This window comes from Sus scrofa, chromosome 3, assembly GCF_054392235.1.
Source record: "Sus scrofa isolate SSC_HxYL_T2T_F1_AM1 chromosome 3, Sscrofa_HxYL_maternal_Yorkshire_Landrace_v2.0, whole genome shotgun sequence".
NCBI lineage: Eukaryota > Metazoa > Chordata > Mammalia > Artiodactyla > Suidae > Sus > Sus scrofa.
The window spans coordinates 124,717,342-124,743,138 of NC_139385.1; the positions used below are offsets into that span (position 1 = coordinate 124,717,342).

At 51.3% G+C, this 25,797-nt stretch overlaps 1 protein-coding gene across 8 annotated transcripts in view; it reads left to right on the forward strand.

Moving 5' to 3' along the window:
* The window catches only part of OTOF (otoferlin), a 107,363-nt gene that overhangs the window by 19,865 nt on the left and 61,701 nt on the right, over nucleotides 1-25,797 (forward strand). For all 8 annotated transcript variants that reach the window (XM_085016141.1, XM_085016136.1, XM_085016139.1 and 5 more), the window contains 2 exons: nucleotides 4,045-4,103; nucleotides 20,148-20,236. In XM_085016141.1, coding sequence (XP_084872267.1) covers nucleotides 20,190-20,236 — 47 coding nt within the window. In that variant the 5' untranslated portion in view covers nucleotides 4,045-4,103; nucleotides 20,148-20,189. The remainder of the gene's footprint in view (nucleotides 1-4,044; nucleotides 4,104-20,147; nucleotides 20,237-25,797) is intronic.

Consider the following 25,797-nt stretch of genomic DNA (forward strand, 5'->3'; position numbering starts at 1 on the left):
TTGCCTTACAAGCCGTCTTTTCCCTGCTGGACCATCGCTCTTCTGGATTGTAATAAGGTTCTTCCGGCAGACTCCCCAATGGAATTTTCTTTGTACAGACCCCAGCCCACCCTCCTCCCTGGCCCAAAGGCCGAGCTGACAAAGCAGGAGTGAAGACCCCTTGGGTGTGGGAATGAATGAATACACACTTGCTCACAGGCCGGTCCCCACCCACCGGCCAGTTCTCAAGGTCAGGCTCCAGCAAGGGAAACTCTCTGGAAGAGAGGGCTGTTCCGTGCAGATGGGACGTTTTGCACCCTTGAGTCACATCACATAAAAGCAGCATGCCATCCTGCAGATGAGACAAGAACCTCATTTAAGGAGCATCGCGGTGGGTATAGGTATTTTAAAAAGGCAAATGACACACAGTTTATGTCTAATCCGCTTTGGACTCCTGGGTCCCTCCATTTGAGTGTATCTGATGTCATGGCACTTATTACAGCTGTGAGCCCAGAGTCTGTTCTCCAAACTCCATTTTATTGACTCCAGGAGGATTCTATTTCAAACTGAACTATCCCATGAGCCTCGGAAGGAAGGACGATGCCGTTCAATTCTCCCCATCTAATCTGCTCACTCTATCCACAAAAGCCTCCCCACTGCAGGGAACAGGCTGTTTCCTTTCTCTCAAGCCTTATCCTCAAGCTCTGCGGCAACCAAGGTGATTAGAAATTGGGATTTTAAAAGGTTTTGTCTGCAAGTCGTTGAAAATGGAGCTGGAATGCCAACAAGACTGGTGTTGAGTGGAGTAGGTGTTCAGGGGACATGAATTTGAAATGAGAGATGGGGGAGCGATGCCCACTGATAACTTGGAAGGGGTGACTGAGTCCCCTGGCTCTGCCCTAATGATTAGAAAAGGACCACTAGCACGATCCCAACACGGTACAAATCCTCCTAAAAAGTGGCCTTCCCCAAATGCTTAAAGGACATGGTTTCTTTAACAAATTGTCCTTTCCGGGAGTTCCTGTCATGGCACAGTGGTTAACGAATCTGACTAGGAACCATGAGGTTGTGGGTTCGATCCCTGGCCTTGCTCAGTGGGTTAAGGATCTGGCGTTGCTGTGAGCTGTGCTGCAGGTCGCAGACGAGGCTTGGATCTGGCGTTGCTGTGGCTGTGATGTAGGCCGGTGGCTACAGCTCCGGTTAGACCCCTAGCCTGGGAACCTGCATATACCGTGGGAAGCGGCCCTAGAAAAGGAAAAAAGACCAAAAAAAAAAAAAATTGTCCTTTGCACTGCCTCTGTACACCGTCTCTGTATTTATTTTTTTCATATCTAGAGGTAAAATTTAGCTCAGGCTGTTTGATAACATTCACCACATTTAAATCCCTGGGGCCTGAGGCAGTGAGGGTTTTTTACTGCTTTTCGAAACAGAGCCTTGATGGATCAGTTCTGCGTTGGCTGATTTCACAGTGTTTTCTGTCTTCTCCAACAAAGCTGTGGGAAATACACAAGCAGGGGAAGGTTGGAGCCTCGGTGGCTTCAGGCACTTTTGAACCCTGATACCATCTCAGACGGTCTCTCTCTGCCTCCCCTCCGGCTGCGATGCTCAGCTTCCCTCCGGAAAACCCTTTCCACACAGCCCTATCCAAGCTCATTACCATCTTCCAGGATGAAAAGCCTTTGATTATTCAGAACAGCGGGTCCTCCGGGAAGCCCCAGTGCACAGATACGCTCACCTGATTCTCCATTTGTATCGCGTGATGCCTGTGGGGAAAATTAAAGGAAGTTCAGGCACCATCTCTCGCGTTTCCCTCTCTTGCCCTGGATGCTCTTGAGGTTTTTCCTTTCAGCTTTTTGTTTTGTTTTATCCCCGGCTAGCGCTAAAGCGTCTTTCTTTCCCATCTGTCTACTTCACATCTAGTTTCTGTGTCTCTAGCTTTTGCTTTATAGCTTCCTCCTCATTATCTTGGATGCGGCCCCTCCACGCGTGCCCCCATCCTCCACACACACACACACACACACACACACACACACACACACACACACACGACTCACCCCTCACCCTACTCAGGCATCAATCCCCTGGCCTCTTCCATCTCAGCTCCATACTAAACTAGGACTTGCTCCTATTTTGTTTTATTTATTTATTTATTTTTTGTCTTTTTGCCTTTTCTTAGGGCCACTCCCTCGGCATATGGAGGTTCCAAGGCTAGGGGTCCAATCGGAGCCGTAGCCGCCAGCCTACATCACAGCCACAGCAACACAGGATCCAAGCTGCATCTGCAACCTACACCACAGCTCACAGCAACACTGAATCCTTAACCCACTGAGCAAGGCCTGGGATCGAACCCGCAACCTCATGGTTCCTAGTCGGATTCGTTAACCACTGAGCCATGATGGGAACTCCTAGGACTTGCTCCTAAACACTAGGCAAGCCCAGGAAATCTCTGCACCAAGCCTCCAAGTATACAGGTAAGGCACCTGAGGCCACAGGGGAGATGTGGTTCCAAGGGGAACAGAGTGCCATCACCGTGGAGGATCAGAGGGGGCTCAAGCCAACCCCTCCCTGGCTCTGGCGCTAGAGGGGAAGAAGAGCACAGTGTGTCCCCCAGCTGCCAAGCCTCTCCTGGGTCCCCAGCCTGCCCACCAGTGACAACTCAAAACTAACCCTTAGAATGGGACACAGTTCAACCTGGAGGTAGTCCTTCAGTGAAATGGTCCAGTGCTTTAGTTGATGGGGATTTAAAAGCATTCAATTACGCAAGTGAAGCACATCACTGAAAAAATATCAAACTCAAGTGGATACAGTGAAAAAAATCAAAGTAAGCTGTTCTCAATATCTTCTCCTGCCCACCACCCGTAACCCTTTTAATGGTTTGAGATCTTTGTCCATTCACATGTAAAAGAACTCGGTTTGGGTATTTTTAAATACATGGGATCTTATAATACATGCTACTGTTTTTGGTGTACCGTTGACAGCCAATAATATATTCATCTTAAATAATTTCTTTTGCATCTTTCCCATCTCTGGGTTTCTCCTCAAAGAAATTACAATCCTTTCCCTTGTGTTCCCACCGTCGTCCCCTCCCGGCCAGACACACGTACCCAGATGGTATTTATCCCTCCTTCTCTGAGCCACTCCTCTTTCTCGCGGGGTATCGGGGTATCGTATGCGGCTGACCTGGTGACATCTTCCGGTTCCCCACCCTCCGTTGATAGACTGTCAGCTCCCTGAAGGCGGGATCCCAGGCACTTTACCCACCCCTCTATCCTGAGTCCCCGGGAGGTAGCCTGGTACTTCGAGACTCCAGTGAACGTTTCTCCAAGTGAACTGACCTGGCCTTTGTCCCTGCCCCATCCCCGCCACCTGCCCTGCTCTCTCCAGCTTGTGCTTCCTCTGGCAACCTGGGCCCTGGGCCGCTCTGAGCAAATGGGCAGGAAAAAGTGGGCAGCTTTACTTCTGCCCAGCAGGTGGTATGTGGGTATGGGGTGCTGGTGGGGTCTGGGGAACTGTGTGTCCCTGTCTCACTCTGGTGGGGCAAGGGGACCGGAGGGCCGCGAAGGGCCTTCTTACGGGGAAAGAGGGCCCAGGATGTGCCTGCTTGTGGCTGCAGACACAGTCGTACAAGGGACCTGTCAGCCAGGTAGGGGGGCATCCACACCCTCGGGGCCAGGCCTCCGCACCAGCCCAGGGCCACCCAGAAGAGCTGAGGAGTCGGCAAAGGAGGCCAAGAAAGCCACCGGGAAAGCACCACAGTGGGAAGAGACCGGGGTTCCTCTCCCACGTCCACCCCTGATCAGCCTTGTGCCTTCCTGTGCTTTCTTGTCCCATTTGTCCTGTGGAGCGGCTGGCCTGCTTCCTCCCAGGGCTGCTGAGAGGGGCAGACGAGACAACACGGGCCCACAGCTCATCCCGCAGCCTGCTGCATGGATGTGAGGTCCTGTGGTTGCCAACAGGTGCTGCGGGAAGCCAAACGCTGTAATGAGGACTCCCAGGGCCAGAGGCCTGACCCCAGCATGTGGTCCAGGCAGGCCTGACTCAATGATTTCCTCTTTTTCCACCCAGGGCAATCCTTCTACTCCCGGGTCCTGGAGAACTGTGAGCACGTGGCCAACTTCGACGAGGTAGGAGGCCCCCACTAACTCAACTGCCTTCCGACAACACACGGACCTCACCCCTTTCTCCCCAAGACCCAGGGGGCTCCCTCTCCCACTGCGTCACCCCGGAAAATGGTTTTGTTCCTTCGAACCTCAAGCTCAGGGTTTGAGAAAATCATTTGCCTCCATTTATGGCACCTTAGCGCCTTGGTCCCTTCAAGGTCCCCTTTTGTTTTTCTGGGTGTAGGCCTGCATGGAGGGAGAGGCATTCTCTTTTATTAGACAAACATTCCAATGCGTGTGCTATGTGTACCTTTTGATTTCCTGTGTCTTCTTACAAAATTGGTATTGTTGTCTCTTGGGCATAGAATTCATGGTCGCTTAAGTGCTGTCATGTTATATATTTTGTTTCACTGAGTGTCATCTTTAAGTTCCACCTCTCTCTCTATATCAGTCTGTTGCCCCTACAGTGTTGCACGTGACACATCCAACACACATTAGGGTGACCAGGGACTTGCCTGGGACTTGCCTGGGACTTAGGGGTTTCCTGGGACACAGACTGTGGGGGTAAAGATAGAAAAGTGATGGTCCAGCAGGGTGAGTTTGTCACCCTGCCCATGTTCCCTGTGCACCTCCTGCCCCACTGGAACTCCCTACCATGGATGAGCAATGGATATTCTTACACATGTCCCCTTTGGACCTGAGTATTTCTCTGAGATGTACACAAGGACCTAGGATGACTGGCTTACAGGGCAGGCATACACTTCATTTGACCCTGTATTGCCGTGACTGACACCTCACTAGCAGTGCCTGTTGCCCACATCCTCATGTACTCTTGATGTTATACAGCTTTCCAGTTTTTACCAGATTCGCAGTGATGTCTTTCTTCATTGCTGTTTTAAAGACACGTTGAAAGGTTCCTTCTTTGTAAATTGCCTGTGATATTCTCTGACCCTTTTTTCCTATTGTTATAGCTGTATTTTTCCTAATGATTTGCAAGAGTTCTCTGTTCTATTGAAATAGCCTGCTATTTAACTATTAACTTGGTCCCTGGTGAATTGACCAGAAATTTGTAATTCTGGCATGTTTTCAAATTTTGTTGAAGACGCCTTTACCATCTTCAAGGTTACAAATACATTTTCTGATTTGAAAGTTGTGTCTTTTATCTTGTATGTGGTTTTAGATAAGAGTCCACTTTTATTTTTCTCCATATAGGGAGCCACTTTTCCTAACATCAGCTTGCTAAACAATCAATCATCTTTTCTCCATTTATCATGTTAAGGTCTATGTCTGAGTTTTCAATTCTATTCCTTCTGTCTATCTGTCTGTTCTTGAACTTGACCGCCCTGTGTTAGTTAATACGGCTTTTTAAAAACCTATGTCTTAAAATGTTATGAGGCAAGTTCTTCATGCTTCTTTTTTAAAGTTGACCTATTTGTGAGTCTTTATTCTTACAGATAAATTTTAAAATAAGTTTATCAAGTCCTTCCAAAAACCAACTGGAATGTCAATTAAATTTCATTGAATTTAAAAATTAGTAGTTCCAGTCATGGCTCAGTGATAACAAACCCAACTAGTACCCATGAGGATGCAGATTTGATCCCTGGCCTTGCTCAGTGGGTTAAGGGTCCCACATAGCCAAGAGATGTGGTGTAAGTCCCAGATGTGACTCAGATTCCCTGTTGCTGTGACTGTGGTGTAGGCTGGCAGCTACAGCTCCAATTAGACCCCTAGCCTGGGAACCTCCATAGGCCATGGGTGTAGCTCTAAAAAGAAAAAAAAAAGGAAAAAAAAAGATTTCACCATTAACTTAGGAAGATGTCATTTTTTATAACATTAAATCATCTATTCCATCTTTACTAAGATGTTAAAATTTTCTACATAGAAGACTTATGTATCCTTGATTATTTCCTAGATACTTTATGGTTTTGTTATTACCATCAATGGTATCTTACTTTTATTACATTTTTGGCCGATTATTGCTGGCATAGAAAAATATTTTCAAGTCCCTCTGGCTAACGTGCTGAACTATCATATTCTTTTTAATAGTTTGTCTGCTGATTGTATTTTTAATGTATATTATAATATTATTTTTAATGTATATAATATTAATAATACATTAAAAATGCAATCAGCAAACTACTAAATAAGTATTTTATTTTTTCCTTTCCAATCCCACCTCCTTACTTCTTTATCTTGCCATATAGCATTGGCTGCGATCTCTAGCTCTGTGTTAAACAGGAATGGTGATGGTAGGCCTCCTTTCTGTGTTCTCCCTGCTAAAGAGAATAAATACATCTAAAATTTTGTCATCAAATATAGTTGTTGGAATAGGGCCTTACTATTTAAATTTGTTTACTAGCTGACGAAGAGGTTTGATTATAAAAGGCCGTTGAACTTTATCAAAAACTTTTCCTGCACCAGTTGAAACAATCATAGTTTTTTCTTTTAGTATATTTCATAATGTATTATTTTTAATACATGGGTAGATTCAATTGGAAAATATTTTTATTTAGGATTTTTGCAGCTATGATTATAATATTTTCATAATTCAATAATACAAAAAATTTTCTGAAACAACACACATAAAATAGAGATTTACTCTTCCTTGACATTTTGGAAGAATCAAATGTGTAAAAACATTTAAGTCTGGACAGCTTGGAGAAGAGAGTTCTTTGACTACCTTTTCACTTTCTCTGTCTTGAACTAGTTTGGGATTTTTTATATTTTTCTAGGTATTTTTGCATTTCATCTAGGTTTTCAAGTTTATTAGCCCCTATTTGATCATAGATTTTTAAAATCTTTTTGTACCTATAGTTATTTCCCTTTTTAGTCCACATTTCATTTATTTGTATCCTCTATTTTTCTTGGCAAATTTTTTTTTTTTTTTTTTTTTTTTTGTCTTTTTGCCATTCCTTGGGCCACTCCCGCGGCATATGGAGGTTCCCAGGCTAGGGGTCCAATTGGAGCTGTAGCCACCGGCCTATGCCAGAGCCACAGCAACGCAGGATCTGAGCCGCATCTGCAACCTACACCACAGCTCATGGCCACGCCGGATCGTTAACCCACTGAGCAAGGGCAGGGACCGAACCCGCAGCCTCATGGTTCCTAGTCGGATTCGTTAACCACTGCACCACAACGGGAACTCCGGCAAATCTTGATAAAGATTTGTTTATCTTATTAACCTGTGTAAAGAATCAGCTTTTGGCTTCATTACTATGCTCTGTTATTCTCCACTTTATTGATTTCCGCCCTTATTTTCTTTTCTTCTGTCTTTATTCTATTCTGTTCTGTGGCTCTTTTCCTAACCATTTGAGTTGAGTGCTAAACCTGTCGTCTTTAACTTTTTTTGTTTCCTAATAAATGTATTTGAAGCTATTTGTTTTTATAGACAGTTTTAACTGTATCCAACATAATTTACATATAATATTTTCATTATTATTCAGTTTTAAATATTCCTTACATTCTTTTATGATTTTCTTTTAAGCCTAAGAATTATATACTAATATGTTTAGTTTCCAAAGCTAACTATGGATGTATGACATATATATGTATATATGACAAAATAACTCCTGATTTTATTAATTTCTAGTTTTATTGTTTTATTATTATTATTTGTCTTTTGTCCTTTTAGGGCCACACCCATGGCATATGGAGGTTCCCAGGCTAGGGGTCCAATCGGAGCTGTTGCTGCCAGCCTAGCCTATGCCAAAGCCACAGCAATGCCGGATCCTTAACCCACTGAGCAAGGCCAGAGATCGAACCCGCAACCTCATAGTTCCTAGTTGGATTTGTTTCCCCTGTGCCAACACAGGAACTCCCTGGTTTCACTGTATTATGATCAAAGAATGGAGTCTGTAGTGATCTTTTGGAATTTACTGAGACTTCTCTTATGGCCTAATTGAGGGTCATAAATGCTCCTTTTGCTTAAAAGAAGTTTGTTCAGTGTGAGGTTTGATCTGTGTCTCAGTATAAGGTCTAGCTTATTATTTATATTATTCAATTCTTCAAATGTTCTGCTTAGTTTTCTCTGCTTCATCTGTCAGTTTCAATAATGATTGTCGTTAAATCTACTGCTACAATTGTTGATTTACATATTTCTCTCTGCAGTTCTGTCAGTTGTTGCTTGATGTGATGTGTTTGGAAACTGCTACTAGTTGTCTATATGTTCACTGTGACTATATCATCTTGTTTATTTTTCCACTATGATTTCTTAATATCCTTCTTTGCCTCTTATGATTTTTTGCATTAATTTCCCTTGTGTCTGATATTGAGATTGCTATCTCAGTCAGTTTTAGTTGGTTTGCCTGGAACATCTGTTTCAATCCTTTCATTTCTTGGTATGTCTATTTTTCATGGTCTCATTTTCAATAATTCTGTATGTTTAAATTCAGGTGTGTCTTCTTCGGGCATGTATTATTAGACCTTATATTTTTACCCAATGTGAAGTCTCTATGTCTGTGTTGATTAGCTTGATCCATTTCCCTCTATCGTAATTGCTGTTATTATAAGGCTTTTTTCTACCACCATCTTATTTTATACTTTCCATTACTATACTTTCTGCTTCTTTTTTTTTTTTCCTACATTGCAGCTTTCACTTGAATAGATTCTTCTGTTAGTCCAAAAATTATACATTCTATTTGTGTTTTCAAGCTAGTCACCCATCCATACTCATATTTATGTATCCCTATGGAGAGCTTAAACAAATGAGTAATTATAATTCCTCCTAACATGACAAGTACCTTAACACACGCTCCTGCCTCTCTAATTTCCCTGCCTCAGCCCCCATCCTCATGCCGATGGTGTCTAGAGTCGAACTGTAAGTCTAGTTTCTTATGGATGTGTGTTCTCTCTTTCCTTTATTTGTCCTAGCCTTCTGTGTTCTTTTTTAAGACAATAATAGTCTTGATCACCTTTCCTTCTCAATATCTCCTGAAGCATCGCTTAGAATCGTTTTCCTTCTGATTTGAGTACCTCCTCCAAAAACATTTTTAATTCGAACAGGCAGTAAATCTTCTAAAGCTTTGTAAATCTGAGACTATATTTATTTCTTCACATTTGAATGAGAGTTTTGCTAGATATAAAATCTCCAGCTGGAGTTCCCGTGGTGGCTCAATGGGTTAAGAACCTGACATAGTGTCCATGAGGATGTGGGTTCAATCCCTGGCCACACTCAGTGGGTTAAGGATCCAGCATTGCTGCAAGCTGCAGTGTAGTTTGCAGAAGCAGCTCGGATCTGGTGTTGCTGTGGCTGTGGCCTAGAATGGTGGCTGCAGCTCTGATTCTACCCCTAGCCTGGGAACTTGCATATGCCACCAGTGCCTTAAAATTTAAGAAAGAAAAGAAAGTCGGTTTTTTTGGTTTTGTTTTCTATTTTAGTGTCGCACCCATGGCATGTGGAGGTTCCCAGGCTAGGGGTCGAATCAGAGCTGCAGCTGCTGGCCTATACCACAGCCACAGCAGCACAGGATCTGAGCCGCGTCTGCGACCTATACCACAGCTCACGGAAATGCTGGATCCTTAAGCCACTGAGCCAGGCCAGGGATCGAACATGATGCCTCATGGATACTAGTCAGGTTCATCACCGCTGAGCCACAACAGGAACTCCAAGAAAAGAAAATCTTGAGCTCAAAATTCTTTTCTTCACAACTTCAAAAATATCATTCACTGTTACTGTTGACAAGTCCATTTTATTCTTGCCTTTGAGGGTAATTTTTTCTTTCCCTCTGAAAATCAAGTATAATTCCTTTATCTTTGATGGCCTTAAATTTTATTATAACATACCTCATTGTGAGTTTCCTTGTCTTTCCTGTTTTGCACTACTTTGTGAGCTCTTTCAAATCTAAGGCTTTTCATCTTTCATTTATTATAAAATTCTATCTCCATTATTTTTTCAAAGATTCAATTTTTATATTGTTCTTGACTATGCAACTCCTATGATCAGATGTCAGTACTTCTACTTCTAGCTGTCATTTCTTTTTTTTTTTTTTTGTCTATATTATTAATCCTTTCCTGCTGTCTTCTGAGAGAGTTCTTCAAGTTGATCTTCCAATTTACTAATTTGTTCTTTTTCTTTTGGTTCCTCATCCTTGGTTTGTGTCACTGATACATATTTTTATGGTCCATCTGTTCTAATGATCCTGCTCCAGTTGGTGTATACCATTCCGTGATGTCTTTGTTTTCTTTTCAGTTTTATTGAAGTATAGTTAATTTCAAGGCTGTGGTCATTTCTTCTGTACAACCAAGTGGCCCAGTCATACATGGAGAGATGCCCTCCCAGTCGCTTTACTTTGCCCTGTTTAAGATTCCCTGGCAGTGGCTGCTCTGAAATGAGCACTGAGCAAGCATCGAAGGCTGCTGTGTGTCTCCAGGGCATGAGCACCAGGGGGGCCCCGGCCCCACACAGACACAGTCAGGGTCGCATCTCCAAGCCTTTAAAGGAGAGGCATGGTTGACAGAAGCCTGTCTAGATTTTTAGCAAACTAGCTCTGGGTCTTCAGTGAAAGAAAGTATGGGGCAGCTGGTCTATCAATATGTATTTTATTAATCCTCACCCCCATGGGGCTTTGTCACAATCTTATTGGTAAAGGAGCAGGCAGCCATTGCCCCAAGGTAATGCCAGGGAAAGATAAAAGTGGAACTTACAAAGATTTCCTCCAATACGGAGTTGCCTTCATGACTCAGCAGTTAACGAACCTGACTAGGATGCATGAGGATGTGGGTTCAATCCCTGGTCTTGCTCAGTGGGTTAAGGATCCTGCGTTGCTGTGGCTGTGGTGTAGGCTGGCAGCTGTAGCTCCAATTAAACCTGGGAACCTCTATATGCCGCAGGTATGGCCCTAAAAAAACCGGTTCTCCCACTGCTGCTTCCACTCCCCCCTCCCCAACACGTGAGTCAGCTGCAGGCTTAAAAAATACGTGCCACCTAAAAGTTGAGTTATCTGGGGCAAAATGAGGACTGGAGCCCGGGAGGCAGCATTTCAGAGAGCTCCGAAACACTGCTCCAAAGAGGGAGGCAGGAACGTCAGCGTCATGTGATTTTGGAGACGGGGTCGGTACCTTCCACCAAAAACACGTTACAGAAGTTTACAGCTGATCTTGGGAAGGTTTCCGCTAGTCACGAGGAGCAGATGTCACCGTGAAGGATGTTAGTGCTTTTCCAGGTACAAGGAGATGCAAGAATTGGGCTCCTAAAATCTTCTCTGAAAACATCTCATGGCCCGAACACCTGTGCTGCCTGTTTCCCAGGGCACAGAGGGCCTCACTTCCCATCTCCACCCCGAGCTCTTTCAGGGGGAGCTGAGGGTGGGCAGCAGCCCATGATTCAGTCCTGGCAGGGGCAGACGGCAAGTGCCAAACGCCAGGGCACACAGCCTTGGGGCTCCCTGGGTTTCTCGCATTCGTTCGTCTGTCTGCTTGCCTGTTTCTTCCTGGACTCTATTTCCCTCTGGCTTCCGGAGTTTCTTCAGGGGTGCCTTTGGGGTGAGAAGCAGCTGTCCTAAGTCACCATTGCGGCACAAAGCAGCAGCTCTGCTGTGACCCCTGAAGCAGTTGCTCCATCTTTCCCTGGCTTTACTTCTCGTGTCTGCCTCTGTTTGGGCTGCGGGGGACCTCATGGCAGCCTGTTTCCTTCGAGGCTGGCACTTAGCTGAGCTGCCTCTGGACTGGGGGCCACTCAGAACTGCTATCTCCTCCTCATCCTGGGCCTCTCCCACATGGTGCAGCTGTTTTCCATGCGCCCAGAGCTGTAGGCACAGGGGAGCAAGGCCCCAACCTTCCCACCTGGCTCAGGAGCCACCATGGCCCATCCCAGCGCCCAGGCTGTGCCCTCTGCAATGAGAGTTCTCTTCTGCCTTTTCTGCCTCCGGGCTACGTGACGTTGGGCCTCAGTCTCTAAGCTTCAGTTTCCACCTTCATCGAATGGGGCTGAAAAAGGGTATGAAGTCTTTGTAAAACCATGAGCATAAGGAGGGGCTGTTGTGACAGTGGCACCATTGCTACATACTAAGCCTGGGGTCTCTGTCTCGGGCTCACCTGACCATACACCTTGCTGTTCCCCCGCCTCCCCGCCACCTCCTCCATCAGGTGAAGATGCAGGCAGCCTGGCCCTGTCTCTCGGCCCTGCCCCCGGGCCTCTGCCCCGAATCAGCCGGGCAGAGCATCTGCTCCCCCTTCTCACCGAATCTCCCAGGGGATGTGTCCACCCTGGCTTCCAGCCAGGGAGCCACCTGATGCCCCTTCTAAGGGCACTGTCACTCTTTTCCATTAACTGCACCCTGGGACACCTGAGCCTTGGGTATACATGACATTCCAGGTTAATCACCGTGTCCTTCCTCTGCCCAGTGCCGCCCAGTGTGGGGCTGGGGGCGAGTCAGTCCTGCCGCCCCCCAGCATGGGACCGAGTTCTGAGCACCTGGTGTGCGCCGGGCCCAGGTAGAGACCCCCAGAGGGAGAGGCATGCGCAGCAGCACATGCGGATCCCTGCCGGAGCCTGGTGAGGCTCCAGGTCAGTGCGGAGAGACCAGGAAGCGGCGGAAGCCAGGGAGTTATGAGCAAAAGCACGTGCCCCGATTGCAGAGCAGCCTCCAGGTGGGCGAAGTGGTTCTCACCTGGGGAAAGTTTTACCCGCCCTCAGGTGGATAGGGACATTGCCACTTGTCACCACAGGGAAGCCCCTGGCACTTGGAGGAATGGAACAAGAATGCTAGAACCTCCCATGTGCCAGGGACTTGCCCACCTCACTTCCCGGCTGGGCAGCCCCGTGGGGACATCACAGCAGCAGGTTCCCATCGCAGCAACCATGCTGCGTCCTGAGCAAGGCCTCTTCCATCCAATCTCTACAGCAAGCTCCAGGTGATAAAAGTTGGGCTCAGAGGCTCAGCGTATCCTTCCCAAGGTGCCAACTGTAAGTGACATAGATAGGGCTCTACGTCCATGCTTGGATTAGATACTGAGCCACTTGTGGATGCAGCAGCTGCTCAGCCTGACCCCACCCCCCACCCCCTCAAGACCTTGCTGGGGTGTCCCCACACGCTGACCTCTGCTTCTCCTTCTAAGGAACAGCTTGCAGCCTGGCTGCCACTGGTCAGCAGGGCACACCCCATAAACAGGGGTTGCAACCTGCACCCCCCCTGCTAACAGAGGGCCTGGGGCTCTCTCCATAGAGAGCCTGGAACTGCACCCCCATGCCTACATCCGCCTCCCCAGCCTGGGTGGACAGCTCCTCAACTTTCCCGGCAGGTCCCTGGAAGAACCAGCCTGTGCGTAGGTTCTAGAACAAGCTTGGACAAGGAAACTCTGCTGCCCCTTGCAAAACCTCCAAAGGCCTCCCGGCTTCCCAGAATGCCTCTTTTCTCACCCTACTGAGCTCAGGGCCTCTGGGAGCCAGCTCTGGGGGGTACACAGCACGCCGGCCAGGGAGTCCTGATGCCCGGGCTCCCGTCCTCACTGAGGTGTTCCTTTGCGACAGCCGCTCTACCTCTCTGGGCCTCAGGTGGCCCTTCTGCAAAATGGGGATATGCTCCTTGCTTTGCCCAACTTACAGAAATGTTGCATGGCTAAAAGCAGAATAAAAGCCATGAAAACAAACCTCTCCCCTACTTCTACTCACACAAGGATGAGAAGGGCTGTGGCAGGCAGGGCAGGGGAACCTGGGTGGGTGGGTGGGAGGTGGCCGTGGCAGAAAGACAATGCCCTGTGCGACAATGGTGGAAACAGAGCCTGGATCTGGTGTCTCCTTTCCCAGAGGCTGGAACCTGAGCTCCTGCATTTAACCTACAACTATGGAGACGCTAGAGAGAGAAAGAGAGAGACAGTCTTTGGGCACCAGGCTAACAGCCAACAGAGGTGCCCCACCTGGGGAGGGGGGGGGGATGCTAGAATGGCCACACCCGGCCCACCTCAAGCCAGCTTGGTGTGGCTTTCACCAGGCTCTTTGTGGACCACAGCCCCCAGGAGATGCCAGAATATAGACAGAACTTGTAGGAAGAAGAAGAGCAGCTGCTCTGTCCTGAGCCCTTGGTGTGCGGCAGGAGAGGCTGAGCACTCACACACGCGTCATGACTCACTGCCACGCACCCAGGCCACGAGTAGCCCATCAGGATTTGAACCCAGGTCTAATTCCAGAGTCTATGGCCACTGACAATGTAGGCAAGACTTAGTCCTGCCCTCAGGGGGCTCAGTCCAGTGGGGAGATGGACCTGGTGCAGACAAAGATGGACTGTGGGTCTTCTGAGCCCAGAGGGGGCAGAGGTCACCAGCCTGGGGGGTGGAGGGTCAGGGGGGCCCCATCTCATCTTCCCACTTAGCTGGTACTGGGAGTCACGGGCCACGACCAACACAGGGCCAGGAGCATATGCTTGGTCGAGTTCATCATTGGCCTGGCACCCAGCTCAGGGCTCAGGGAGCATTGCTGAGTGAACGAATGAATGAAAGAATAAACCCAGTTCGAGTCTTGGGTCTTTAACTTCCCAAGACAGCCTCTTTCCATTGAATCCTAAAGCTCTTCAGACCGCCCCTCCCCGGCATCTAGAGGACTGTCCCTTTAGGGACATTGCATGGTTGATTTAAGACGGTTTCAAACCCAGATGATGAAGCCCAAGATAATCCAGGTCATTCTCCAGCCTGCATCGGGGAACCTTTCCGCGGAGTCCTAGATCCCTGGAGCTGATAGGATGCAGAACCGCCGGCCCCGGCCAGCACCTGCCGGGTCACAGCCAAGCCTAGAGCTGGTGAACTGGGTCATAGCCCTGCACTCCTGGGGCTCCTGAGAACCCCCATCAGACAGAGGTTCTCCTCCCTCCCCCATCCCTCCTGCTGCCTTACTTCTGCCAATATCCCATCCCAGGCTGCAATTTCAGATCTGTGTCTGTCTTTAGAACTACCCAGGAGGGGAGTTCCCATTCTGGCTCAGTGGTAACGAACCCGACTAGAATCCATCCATGATTGAATGTAGGTTCAATCCCTGGCCTTGCTCAGTGGATTAAGGATCCGGCTTTGCTGGGAGCTGCAACGTAGGTCGCAAATGTGGCTCGGATCCTGCATTGCTGTGGCTGTGGCTGTGGCATAGGCCAGCAGCTGTAGTTCCAATCCCCCGCCCTACCCTTGGAACTTCCATATGCCGAGGGTGTGGCCCTCAAAAGCAACAAACAAACAAACAAAAAGAACTACCCAGGAGCTCCTGAGAGACACCAGCATCCCCACAGACAGCCTAGCACACAAAAGGTGCTCAGCAAACATAGAAGGTGCTCAGCAAACACTTGCTTCTGCATGGGACTTGTCGGCTCATGACAACCTGAGAGGCAATGTTTGGCTCAGCTACTAGCTGAGTCCCCTGGAGTGTTTGGAGACTGATGTGGCGTGGAATCTTGATGGCGTGTGGGCTTCCTTGGCCTGACCGCCAGGCTGCTTATGGTCAGGGCATCTCCAGAAACAGAAGGCACAAGTCCAGCTCTTGTGGCTGCAGGAGGATCACACCGGTGCTGCCTCAGGCTGGGGAGAGGCTCTCTGTCCCCAGCAGCCCCTGCAGTCCCTGCAGCATCCATCCCCAAGGATGCCAGACCTTGCCCCGGCTCCTGAAGGATCACTGTAATAAGGTACCACGTTGATCAGGCTCTTATCCTGCACTGGGTTTTGTGCTAAGTGCTTCACCAGCCTCACGATGACCCAGAGAAGCAGTGCTGCAGGGTCACCCTGGCTTTACGAGGACAAGGAGGGGTGTGGAGACAGGAGCTAACCCACCCACCCCCACAGGCCAGCCCTGCAGTCAAGGCAGCCACCTGAGGCCCATTTAGTGAGTGCCCACCTCGTGCCAGGCCCTATGTGGGGTACAGGGAGACCCCAGTGAATGTGACAAGACTGGGCCTGTTGGCTCTGCTCAGGCTCTGAGCTGCAGTGCAGGACAGTCAAGCTGTCTCAGCAGCTCTGGGGATGGCAGGAAGGCAGGGAGCCCGTGTGTGAGGAGGTGGGGGGCCAGCTCACCACCGCAGACAGGCGCCCCTATAGGAGGCAGACTCAGAGAGAGGCACAGAGAGTGTGCAGCTGTCACAGTCAACCAGTGCTGTGTAACAAAGGGGCCCAACGCTCAGTGACTTCAATTATTCACATTTGAGTGTTCCTCGTGCTTCTCTGGGTTGGCTGAGCTTGGCTGAGACTCCTTCCTGAAAGGGCTAAAGATTCTCTCACCTGAGAATTCCTCAACAGGTGTCCTGGGCTGAGCCTCTTCTGGCATCTCACCTCTGTCAGGACTCCCCAAGGTGCCCCCTCTGGCCCTCGCTGACCCCCCCACCCCTCTGCTCAGCAAGCTTGCCCTTGACAAGGGTCTCCTTATGCCTGAAGGTCCTTGCACCCCAACCCCTGAGCCAATCAGCGCCAGGAGATGGTGAAACAGAGCTCACAAGCTGCTTCCCGCTCTGGGCCTCTTTTCCTCGAAATGACTTCCTGGGTCCTGGGTCCCTGTGTTCACCCAATTAATTCACTCTCATGCCCCCTTCCTCTAACGGTGCTATTTCCACAGCTCCTTTTCTGCCTAAGCCTCCCCCTCCTCCAGCGCCAAAATCCCCAAAATTCTGCTCATGGATCCGCAGGCGGATCACACACCCCTTCCCTCTTTGTTCGCAGAAAACCAGAATCTCCTCGCCCCCCAGGCCCTCTCCCCTCTGCACTGCGGCTGATGAGTTAGGCCTTCGCGTGCGGGTTTATTTCCCTGCAGCCCAATAACAGCAACTGCATTAAGAAACAGCAGGAGCAGAGCAGCTGAATGAGGCTGCAGGCCCCCCGCCCCACCCCCGGGCTCCCCTCCCCCTGCCCTTCTTCCTTCTGTGCCCAAGGCCCCCAAAGTCCTCCCCAGCCCCTCTCAGAGCCCCCTCCCTCCCCGCCCCACCCCCTCTTCCTCCTCGGCCCCCTGCCTCCCTCACCTGCTCTCTCCCCACCACCCGCATGGAGATGTCAGGGGGCCTCCCTGGGCCTCGGCCAGCCCCAGAGCAAGGGGACATGAAGGCCATCTTCCTGAGACAGACCCTTTGATTTTTTTTCTTTTTTTGACCACCCTGCGGCATATGGAGTTCCAGAGCCAGGGATCGGATTCAAGCCACAGTTGCAACCTATGCTGCCGCTGCAGCAGCACCGGATCCTTTAACCCACTGTGCCGGGCTGGGGAGCAAGCCTGTGTCCTGGTGCTGCAGAGACACTGCCAACTCCATTGTGCCACAGCAGGAACTCCAACAGTCCCTGGCCACACTGAGCTGTGACCTGCCACGCTGGCCCAGGGCCCCCCTGCTTCCCCACCCTGGGAGTCCCCAGTGGGAGAAGGAAGCCCAGCTTTGAAGTGACACACGTGCTGGGTGGGACCCCAGAAGCCCTCCCAGCACTGCTGGGCCACTAACGACAGAGTCCTGTCACTTCCCTGAGTCCTAGTTTCTCTGTCTATGAACCAGAGAACACATTACCAGCTTCTTGGGTGGTTGTCAAGACTGAATGAATTGATGCATCTAAAGCATTCAGACCCACATAATGGCAATTTTTCTACAAAAGGCAGCTGTGATTGCTATTATTATTATTTACTACAAGCCTATTGTGCATCCTGAATTTGATGGGGGTATAAAAATGAAACGTAAAATTAAAAAGCTGCTACCTTCCACCTGCTCTGTCAAATCCCCCTTGACACCACCTCTCGGTGGCGTCTCGAGCAGATCTCTGAGCTCGCTGGTCAGCTTCAGCTCTTCAGAGTCTAGTCTAGAAGCGCTGACGGCTCCAGCCTGGCACCCTGTTTCTGCCTGCTCATCTCCCTTCTCTCGAGCTTGTGGCTCAAGACATGGGGTGGGACAGGCCCCCGCTCAGGCCCCCCACCTCCTCCCCCCGCACTAGCAGGGAACGGGGCCATGGTCCGATTCTTGGTCTCTGCCATCCCTGTGGCCCCTCCCTGTGCTGTGGCAGCGTCTTCGGTGAGATCGAACCAGCTCTGGAAGCACGGCTGGTCTGCTGTCCCATCAGACACCCGGTGGCTGGGTTCTGAAGGTGGGTTTCCAACCTAGGACGCCGGGCTCCACCACGCCCAGCGCCTGCACCAGCCTCAGAGCGGAGGGCCCCTCCCCAGGCAGGCGGCCGTGGGTAAAGCATCAGCCACTAGCTCGAGCCTGACTTCCTTTCACAGCACCCACCTGACCCTCGGAGCACAGGCCACATACTCAACACACCCAACAGTGGCATGCCAGGCTCCTTCATGGCACTGTCCTTGCCCCCAGGTGCTCCACGGGTCTCCCAAGAGACTCAGGGGACAGGCTAACAAGTCCACATCGCCAGGCAAATGTCCCTGGGAACTCCCCTTCCTCAATCTCTCCGAGCCATTCTCCCAGGAAAAGGCCACAAAAACACTCTGCCTAGGATATGATTCTTTGCAGCTATTCCTTCCCGCATCTTCTTTTACATCAGGGGGTGGGTGGGGGGAGGAAGCCCAGGGTCACAGTTGGGGCAGCAGGCCTTTGAGGCAGCCCTGAGGGAGGGGCCCGTGGCAGCTCTTTTTAGCCTCTGGTTTGGGCCCCTGTTGCCATTTCTAGGGCCTTTGGGAAAATCCTACCAAACTTCCTTTGCATCATTATTTTTTAATGTTTTTATTGTTTATTTTTGTCTTTTTAGGGCCTCACCCATGGCATATGGAAGTTCCCAGGCTAGGGGTCAAATTGGAGCTGCAGCTGCCCCCCCAACACCACAGCCACAGCCACGCTCCTTCACCCAGTGTGCGCGAGACCACGGATCAACGCCACGATGCCACGGATACGAGTCGGGTTCCTTTCACCGAGCCACGACGGGAACGCCTCCTCATTATTCTTGAGTCAATAATTGTTGGAGAATGGCTCAGATCATCAGTGTTGGAAAATGAGACACATGAACACGGGGAGATCTCGACAGGGCTCTTTCCTTGTGCAGAAGGGCGCGGGTGCTCAAAAAGCGCAAGCGAGGAAGAGAAGAGCCTCCCTATTTATCCCTAAGGCAGGTGAGGTACCCGTCCCCTTCCCATTGGTCAGGTCGGGGGCACATTCTTCCCGATTGGCTAATTTGAAACAAGCTGTTGCTGGGAGAAAAGGTAAGAGGTGGGCGGCAGGGCGGGGGCGCAGGAGGGCGTTTCAGCCAAAAGCGGAGAAAAATGGAGTAACCAGGATTTCTTTTGGTAGAAAAGACATTATGTTACGACTCACTTAATGAAGCCCGGGCTGAAGTGGTTCGGGTAAATCTGGAAACGATGCGTGGAGACGGGCTGTCCCTCCTCTGTGGGCCTGAGCCTAACACAACTCAACCACTAAATTCTGTCCCTGGAATCAACGTTGTTAGCATGAGGGGGTGAGCTGACCTGAATGAGGAGCCAGCGACCCCCCCCTCAGGGCAGAGCTTGGCCTGGTCAGCCTGATTCTGACAGGAGAGCGCCGGAAGCTGACAGCTCCATTCTGCACACAGCAAAAGCCCCTCTCTGGAGTTCCCGTTGTGGCTCAGTAGGTTAAGGACCCGATGTTGTCTCTCTGAGGATGCAGGTTCAATCCCTGGCTTCACTCTGGGTTAAGGATCCAGCGTTGCCGCAAGCTGCAGTGCGGATCGCAGGTGTGGTGTGGTTCCAGTGTTGCCTGGCTGTGGCGGAGGCCTCAGCTGCAGCTCCACTTTAATCCCTAGCCCAGGAATTTCCAAATGCCCTAAAAAAAAAAAAAAAGCAAGGCCAAGCTTGCAGCCCACAACCCTGGGGCCCGCCGCTCCCTGGTTCACCAGCCACCCACAAGTGCACCCCAGGAGCTGGGAGGCCACTGGGAGGCCGTGGAAGGAGCTGTGGGCTGAGTCAGAGGTGCAGATCAGCTCCAGGTTCTTCCACTAACCATACGACCTTGGGCAGATGGACTTTTACGAGCACCATCTTTGAAAGAGGAGCGGGCAACAAGGTGGCATTGGAGCTAAATGTGATTCCAGGTGTGGGTTTGTCCCCGTGGAGCAGTGGGCTGATGCGAGGGGGCCATCTTACTGGGGATCCCCCTTCCCACCCCCACTCCTCCCCGTCACTTCCACCCAAGGCCACGGCTGTTCCTTTCTCCCCAGACTTTCCGGTGGCCAGTGGCCAGCAGCATTGACAGCAATGAGATGCTCGAGATTCAGATCTTCAACTACAGCAAAGTCTTCAGCAACAAGTAAGTGCGGAGCAGGGCGGGAGAGGCAGGGCGGGGGGAGGGGGCACTGCCCTGCTCCTTGGGCTGTTCTCTCCTTTGAGTTAAAAGGGGCACCCACACCCCCAGCCTGGACTGATCTTCAAAGACCCGCCCCCGCTCCCTGGTGTGTCTCCAGAATCCCCCAGCCCTCCCAGCCATGGTCGGCCAAGTTCACTCTCTGTCCCCAGCCCCATCTCGGCTTCCTGTCTCCTCCCTCGAGTCTTCCCCCTTATACCATGCTGGGCAACAGGTACCCACTGGAGAAGGTGACTATAGCCTCCGGCAGACCACCTATCTGTGGCCTTGAGGGTGAACTTGTCACACCTGCCGAGGACCAGAAGCCCTGGGGTTTGGTGGTGTGGCCGTCAGGAGAGCCTCCTCTCAGATCCCAGCTCAGTCATCTACTGTGTGACGCTGGGCAGGTTACAGAACCTCTCTGAGTTCGATGTTTGCGTATTTAAAAGGATGAGTACTTACCTCAAAGGGAAGCTGTGAGAATTAAATGAGATCAATGTTCCTTCATTCCTTCAATCCCCAAGTTTACTAAGTGCCTGCTGTGTACCAGGCCCTGAACTGGGTGCTGAGGACAGCGAGGTGCCCACCCCCGTGGAGCCCACATTCCACAGTGGAGCCCGTCTGCCAGCAATCACTACCAGGGGTTCAGCAAAAGCAGTTCCCATCCCTCTCCTTGGGCGACAAGCAGAATTCAGAACCCCTGGAACAGCCTGGAGTGGTGGCGAGATATAGTACATGTAAGGTCCTGTCTTGGATTTGAAAGCCAGTTGCTCTCATACAAGCCAGAGATGGGCATGGCTGAACCACCATGTGTCCTGAAAGGGGTAGGGTTTTCCTCGCCGACAGCTCGGTGTGACTCAACAGGGGGAGGAGACCACAACGCAAGCAAAGCTGACCTCGTCCTAGGTCGTGTTGATAGAAGTAGCGCCACCAGAGCAGGAGAGGTGAGGGGCGAGGGCTCCACAGTCCTCGTGCTGGTTGGAGAGAACACGAGTAGGCACTGCCTTGTGGTTGCCGAGGAAAGGGATTTTATTTTATTTTACTTTATTTTATTTAATTAATTTATTTATTTTGCCTTTTCCAGAGCCACTCCTGCGGCATGTGGAGGTTCCCAGGCTAGGGGTCCAATTGGAGCTACAGCTGCCGGCCCATACCACAGCTCACGGCAAAGCCAGATCCTTAACCCACTGAGCGAGGCCAGGGATCAAACCCGTAACCTCATGGTTCCTAGTCAGATTCGTTAACCACTGAGCCACGACGGGAACTCCGGGAAGGGATTTTAAATCTCAATTCATGACCGGGGGACGAGAGCCTCGAGGAGAAAATCACAGAAGACATGCATCCATGCATCCATGCATCCATGCATCCATCCAGTGCAGTGTTGGTGTATAGCAGTGAGCACAGCTGCCTCCCTTCCAGCCGTCCTTTTATCCTGCCTTTCAGTCACTCATCAAACACTCACTGAGAAACACCGAATCAGGCCGACATTGTGCTAGTCATTGGAGGAACTAAGGTGAAGATTAAGACACCATGCCTGGCCCCCAAGAAGGTTTTCTGCCATGGGAAAGAGAGATGCACACCTAGCAGCAGGAGCAGGCTGCATTGCTGCAGGACGGCAGAGCGCTTCAACCAGAGCTATTGTGCACAGAGGGTTAGCAGAGAGCAGACGGTGATGCTGTAGAGGGGGTTTCTGAATCAAGAAGGGCCAAGTCACGTGGGCTACCAGCCTTCATTTTCATGGGGAGCCCGCGAGCTCTCAGCTGAGTATGAGATGTAGGCCTGCTGACAGGAAGGCCTCCTTTGGCTTCTCGGGGCATCCCATCGTTCAGGCAGCTGCCCCTGGCACACACAAGAAAGGTTGATGAGATGGAGTTGGGGGCATCTTGGGAGCACTGGGACACAGGTTCGATCCCTGGCACAGTGGGTTAAAGATCTGACCTTGCTGCAGCTGCAACGTAGGTCGCAACTGCAGCTCGGATTTGATCCATGGCCTGGGAAGGCCATATTCCGTGGGGTGGTCAAAAAAGAAAAGGAAAGAAAAGAAAAAAAGAATAGAAAAGAAAGGAAAAGCAAAGAATAGAAAAGAAAAGAAAGGTTAGTTATTTAATCCACCAGGGGCACCCAAGATGAAGCACGTCCTTCTTCTCTGGCCTGAGAGACCTGGTGGCCTTCGAGGAAATGCACCACATGGTGGGTGCGGAGGAGGAGGCAGAGTCAGAAGCCGAGGGCCGAGAGGGGCTCCAGGCACCCCAGCAGGACCCATAGCAGATGGCAGAGCATCTGGGGGCCTCAGAGCTCAGCCAGTGCACCTTGCTGTGCAGATGAGGAAACTGGGCTGCAGAGAGGCTACCAGGGCCACAGGGGTAGCCAGCAGTGGGCAGGGGTAGGAGGCCTGCCTTCTTCCTCCCCTTCCTGGTCCTCAAACTCCAGGGTATGTGAGCAGTGAGGCTGGAAACCAAGGGTGTGGAAGGCAGTGCTAAATCATTTAAATAAAAGCTGCTAGACTAATCCCTGGAATGCTGGAAACACTGGAAAACATCAAAACTCCTGCTAAAAACAAATCAGACGTATTTGGCAAATTATTTAGGACATCCACCACTGTAACAGTGAATATGCTGGAATGTAAGGCTTTGATGAGTTGTCCTAAAATGCCAGCAAGAGGGAGTTCCCGTTGTGGCTCAGCAGGTTAAGAACCTGACTAGTATTGATGAGGATGCAGGTTCAATCCCTGGCCCCCTCAGTGGGTCAAGCATTCGGCGTTGCTGTGAGTTGCGATGTAGGTCGTCAACCAGGCTCGGACCCCGGGTTGCTGTGGCTGTGGTGTAGACCGATGGCTATAGCTCCGGTTCGACCCCCAGCCTGGGAACCTCCATATGCTACATGAGCAGCCCTAAAAAGAAAAAAAGAAAAAAAAAGGAGAAGTAAAGAAAAGAAAATTTAAACGCCAGCAAGAGAGAGGCAGAAGAGGGGAAGAAGGAATTCCTCCTTGCCTCTCCTTTCTCCCTCCCCTTCCTCCTGCCCCACCCCAGAGAAGGCAGGAAATCCCACAAGGAGAGGCCCAGGGCTGGTAGGAGAGGTTCCTGCCTGTTCTTTGGAATCCTAGAGAATGCCCAGGGCACTGCTGCCTGCAGAGCTGTGGCGGGGAAGAGTGGCGGTCTCGGGCGTGCGCAGGGCCTGCCCTGACACAGGCCAGCTCAGGGTTCCGGGAGGAACGGCAGGTGCTTCGCGCTTCGTCAGATGTGGCCGTGTCTCCCACCCTGGAGGCTGGGCTCTATTTCTTGGTCTGGTGTGGGTCCTCTGTCCCCACCATGGTTGGATTAGTCACCAGACTCCTTCTTATGTAGCAGCCTGGCCTCCGGGGACCCTCTGGGGGTTGCATGGGGCTTAGCAAACAGCACAGCCACACTGCTGCTTGGGACAGTGCCTGGCACCCAGCAGGCACCCAGCAGGCCCCCAATTACTTTGCGAATGAGTGAATAAATGCCCCCTTGGGTCAGGAGGAGAGGTTGTACTGGGTGAGAAGACCTGGGAGCAGGAAGCCAGGCAGCCCTTCTCCAAAGAGCTCGGGGCGCTCCAGGCACTGGTACATGGGGCGGGGGATACCGAGGTGAAGCAGGCGGTGTGAGAGACAGAACCTATGGGCCTGAACCCACCACCCTCCTCAGAGAAGGGACTCGTTCTAGAAGGGGAGGGCAGCTTAGAAGCTGGCCCTCACCCAGCCATTGTAGGGCTGCCAGGAGGAGGGCGCTGGTGTGAAGAAAGTTAAGTACCCCAGGCAGGGGCCCCCAGGAGCCCCCAGGTCTGCTCCACGCACCTTGAAAGGTCCTTTTCCGAGAGACTTGAGCTGCCCTATGAGGGCGACGTGTTGGGTCCAGAGGATCTTGAGGGCCCATCCGCCACCCCCACCCCCACCACCCCCCGCCCCCGCCACCTGTCCAGGACCCTTTGGGGGGTGGGGGGGATGGCCTGACCCGGGAGCCAGTCTCCTGAGGCTCATGACTAATTCAGGAGCCAGGAGAGCGGTGGAGGCCTGGCCAGGCCTCAGGCACTTGACACCGGCTCCCAGGGGAAAGCAATGAATTATTGACAGGTGCTGGTGCCTGTTGCAGCTCTATTGTGGTCAGTCTGTGCCTGAGGCCCCCTCCCTGCTGGCTAATTATCTGGGGGGTGGGAGCCCCAGCTCTGCCAGCCCCAGCCAGTCTGTGGGGACCAGCCTAGCCTTGGAGGGAAGCTGTGGGCTCTGTTGAGGGTGGGAAGCTTCTTTGCAGTGGGTAACCTGGCTGGCCTGCATAAGGGGAGCTGCAAAAGGACAGGGGCAGCTTCCAGCCCCTTCTCTAATAGCCTGGGGGAAAATGAAGCCCAGAGAGGTTCCTGGCCCAGGGTCACACAGCAGGCTCACGGCAGACCCAAGTCTTCGACCTAGACTTCCGGGCCCCTGGGCTAGGGCTCCTTCCTGCAGGATGGATAGCCTCACACCTGCATGGTCCAGGGGCACATGGGAGCACAGCCTGGACTCACCTCCCAGGCAGCCCCTCCACGCTGACCCACCTGGAGGAGCGGAGGCAACTGGCGAGCCCGATGAGTTTCCAGCCAGTCTGGACAAAGGGCAGCCGGGGGTTGGGGTCAGGGTGGTCTCCAGGGTCAGCAGACAGGCCAGAGCCAAGGCCTCCTCCCTGCTCAGGCCCTTCCCCTGAGACTGTCTACAGAGGGGGTTTGAGGGGCAGCGTTTATGTTGGAAACACATGTTTGGAAGCTGTGGTTTCTCAGCAAGCACCCTGGTTTTGCTTAGACGAGGTGTTACAGATGTGTAAAAAAAAGCAATGTTTTTTAAAAAGGCTTTTTATTCCTTATGTAACACTGAGACCAAACGTCTCTTTCAACGAATACTATTTTTTATTTTTGTTTAAGAGAAGCAGGGAGAGATGGGTAGGATTAACCCCCCCACCCCGGATACCTCCCGGGGCGTGGTGAGCCCAGTCCTTTGCTCCCGCTGGCTTCCCCGGACTGCAGACAGAGCTCCCTGGCTCTGTGAGGCCGTGCACCTGCCCCCAGAACCCACTCTGCGAAGGAGCCCTAACACCCCGCCCTCCCCACCCTGATGTCTGAGTCAGAATACTTGCGTGTTCTCACCCCCACCCAGGAAAGCGAGGGGTATCACCTCTGGGGAGATGGGAAAAAAAAGCAAGGCTCAGAGAGGTCGGAGAACCAGCCAAAGTCACACAGCTGCCAGGTGGTGGAATCCCCCTTACGCCCTGCAAGGCAAACCCACCTCTGTCTGACTCCAGAACCCAGGCTCCTTCCACCGTCTACACTGCCTCCCATTAAGTTTGGTATTTAGTCTATGTGAGGACAGGGCTTGGACCAGAGCATGAAGAGCAGGGCATTGGCCAGAAGGTCACCTTGACTCACTGTGTGATTGAAGCTGAGGTGGAGGGACGAGTAGGGAGAGCAGCCAGGGAGGAGTGAGGGCCCGTCACCCAGTGTCTGCAGGCCCTGGGAGCCCGTGTCAGGGAGGAGGGGTAAGGGAC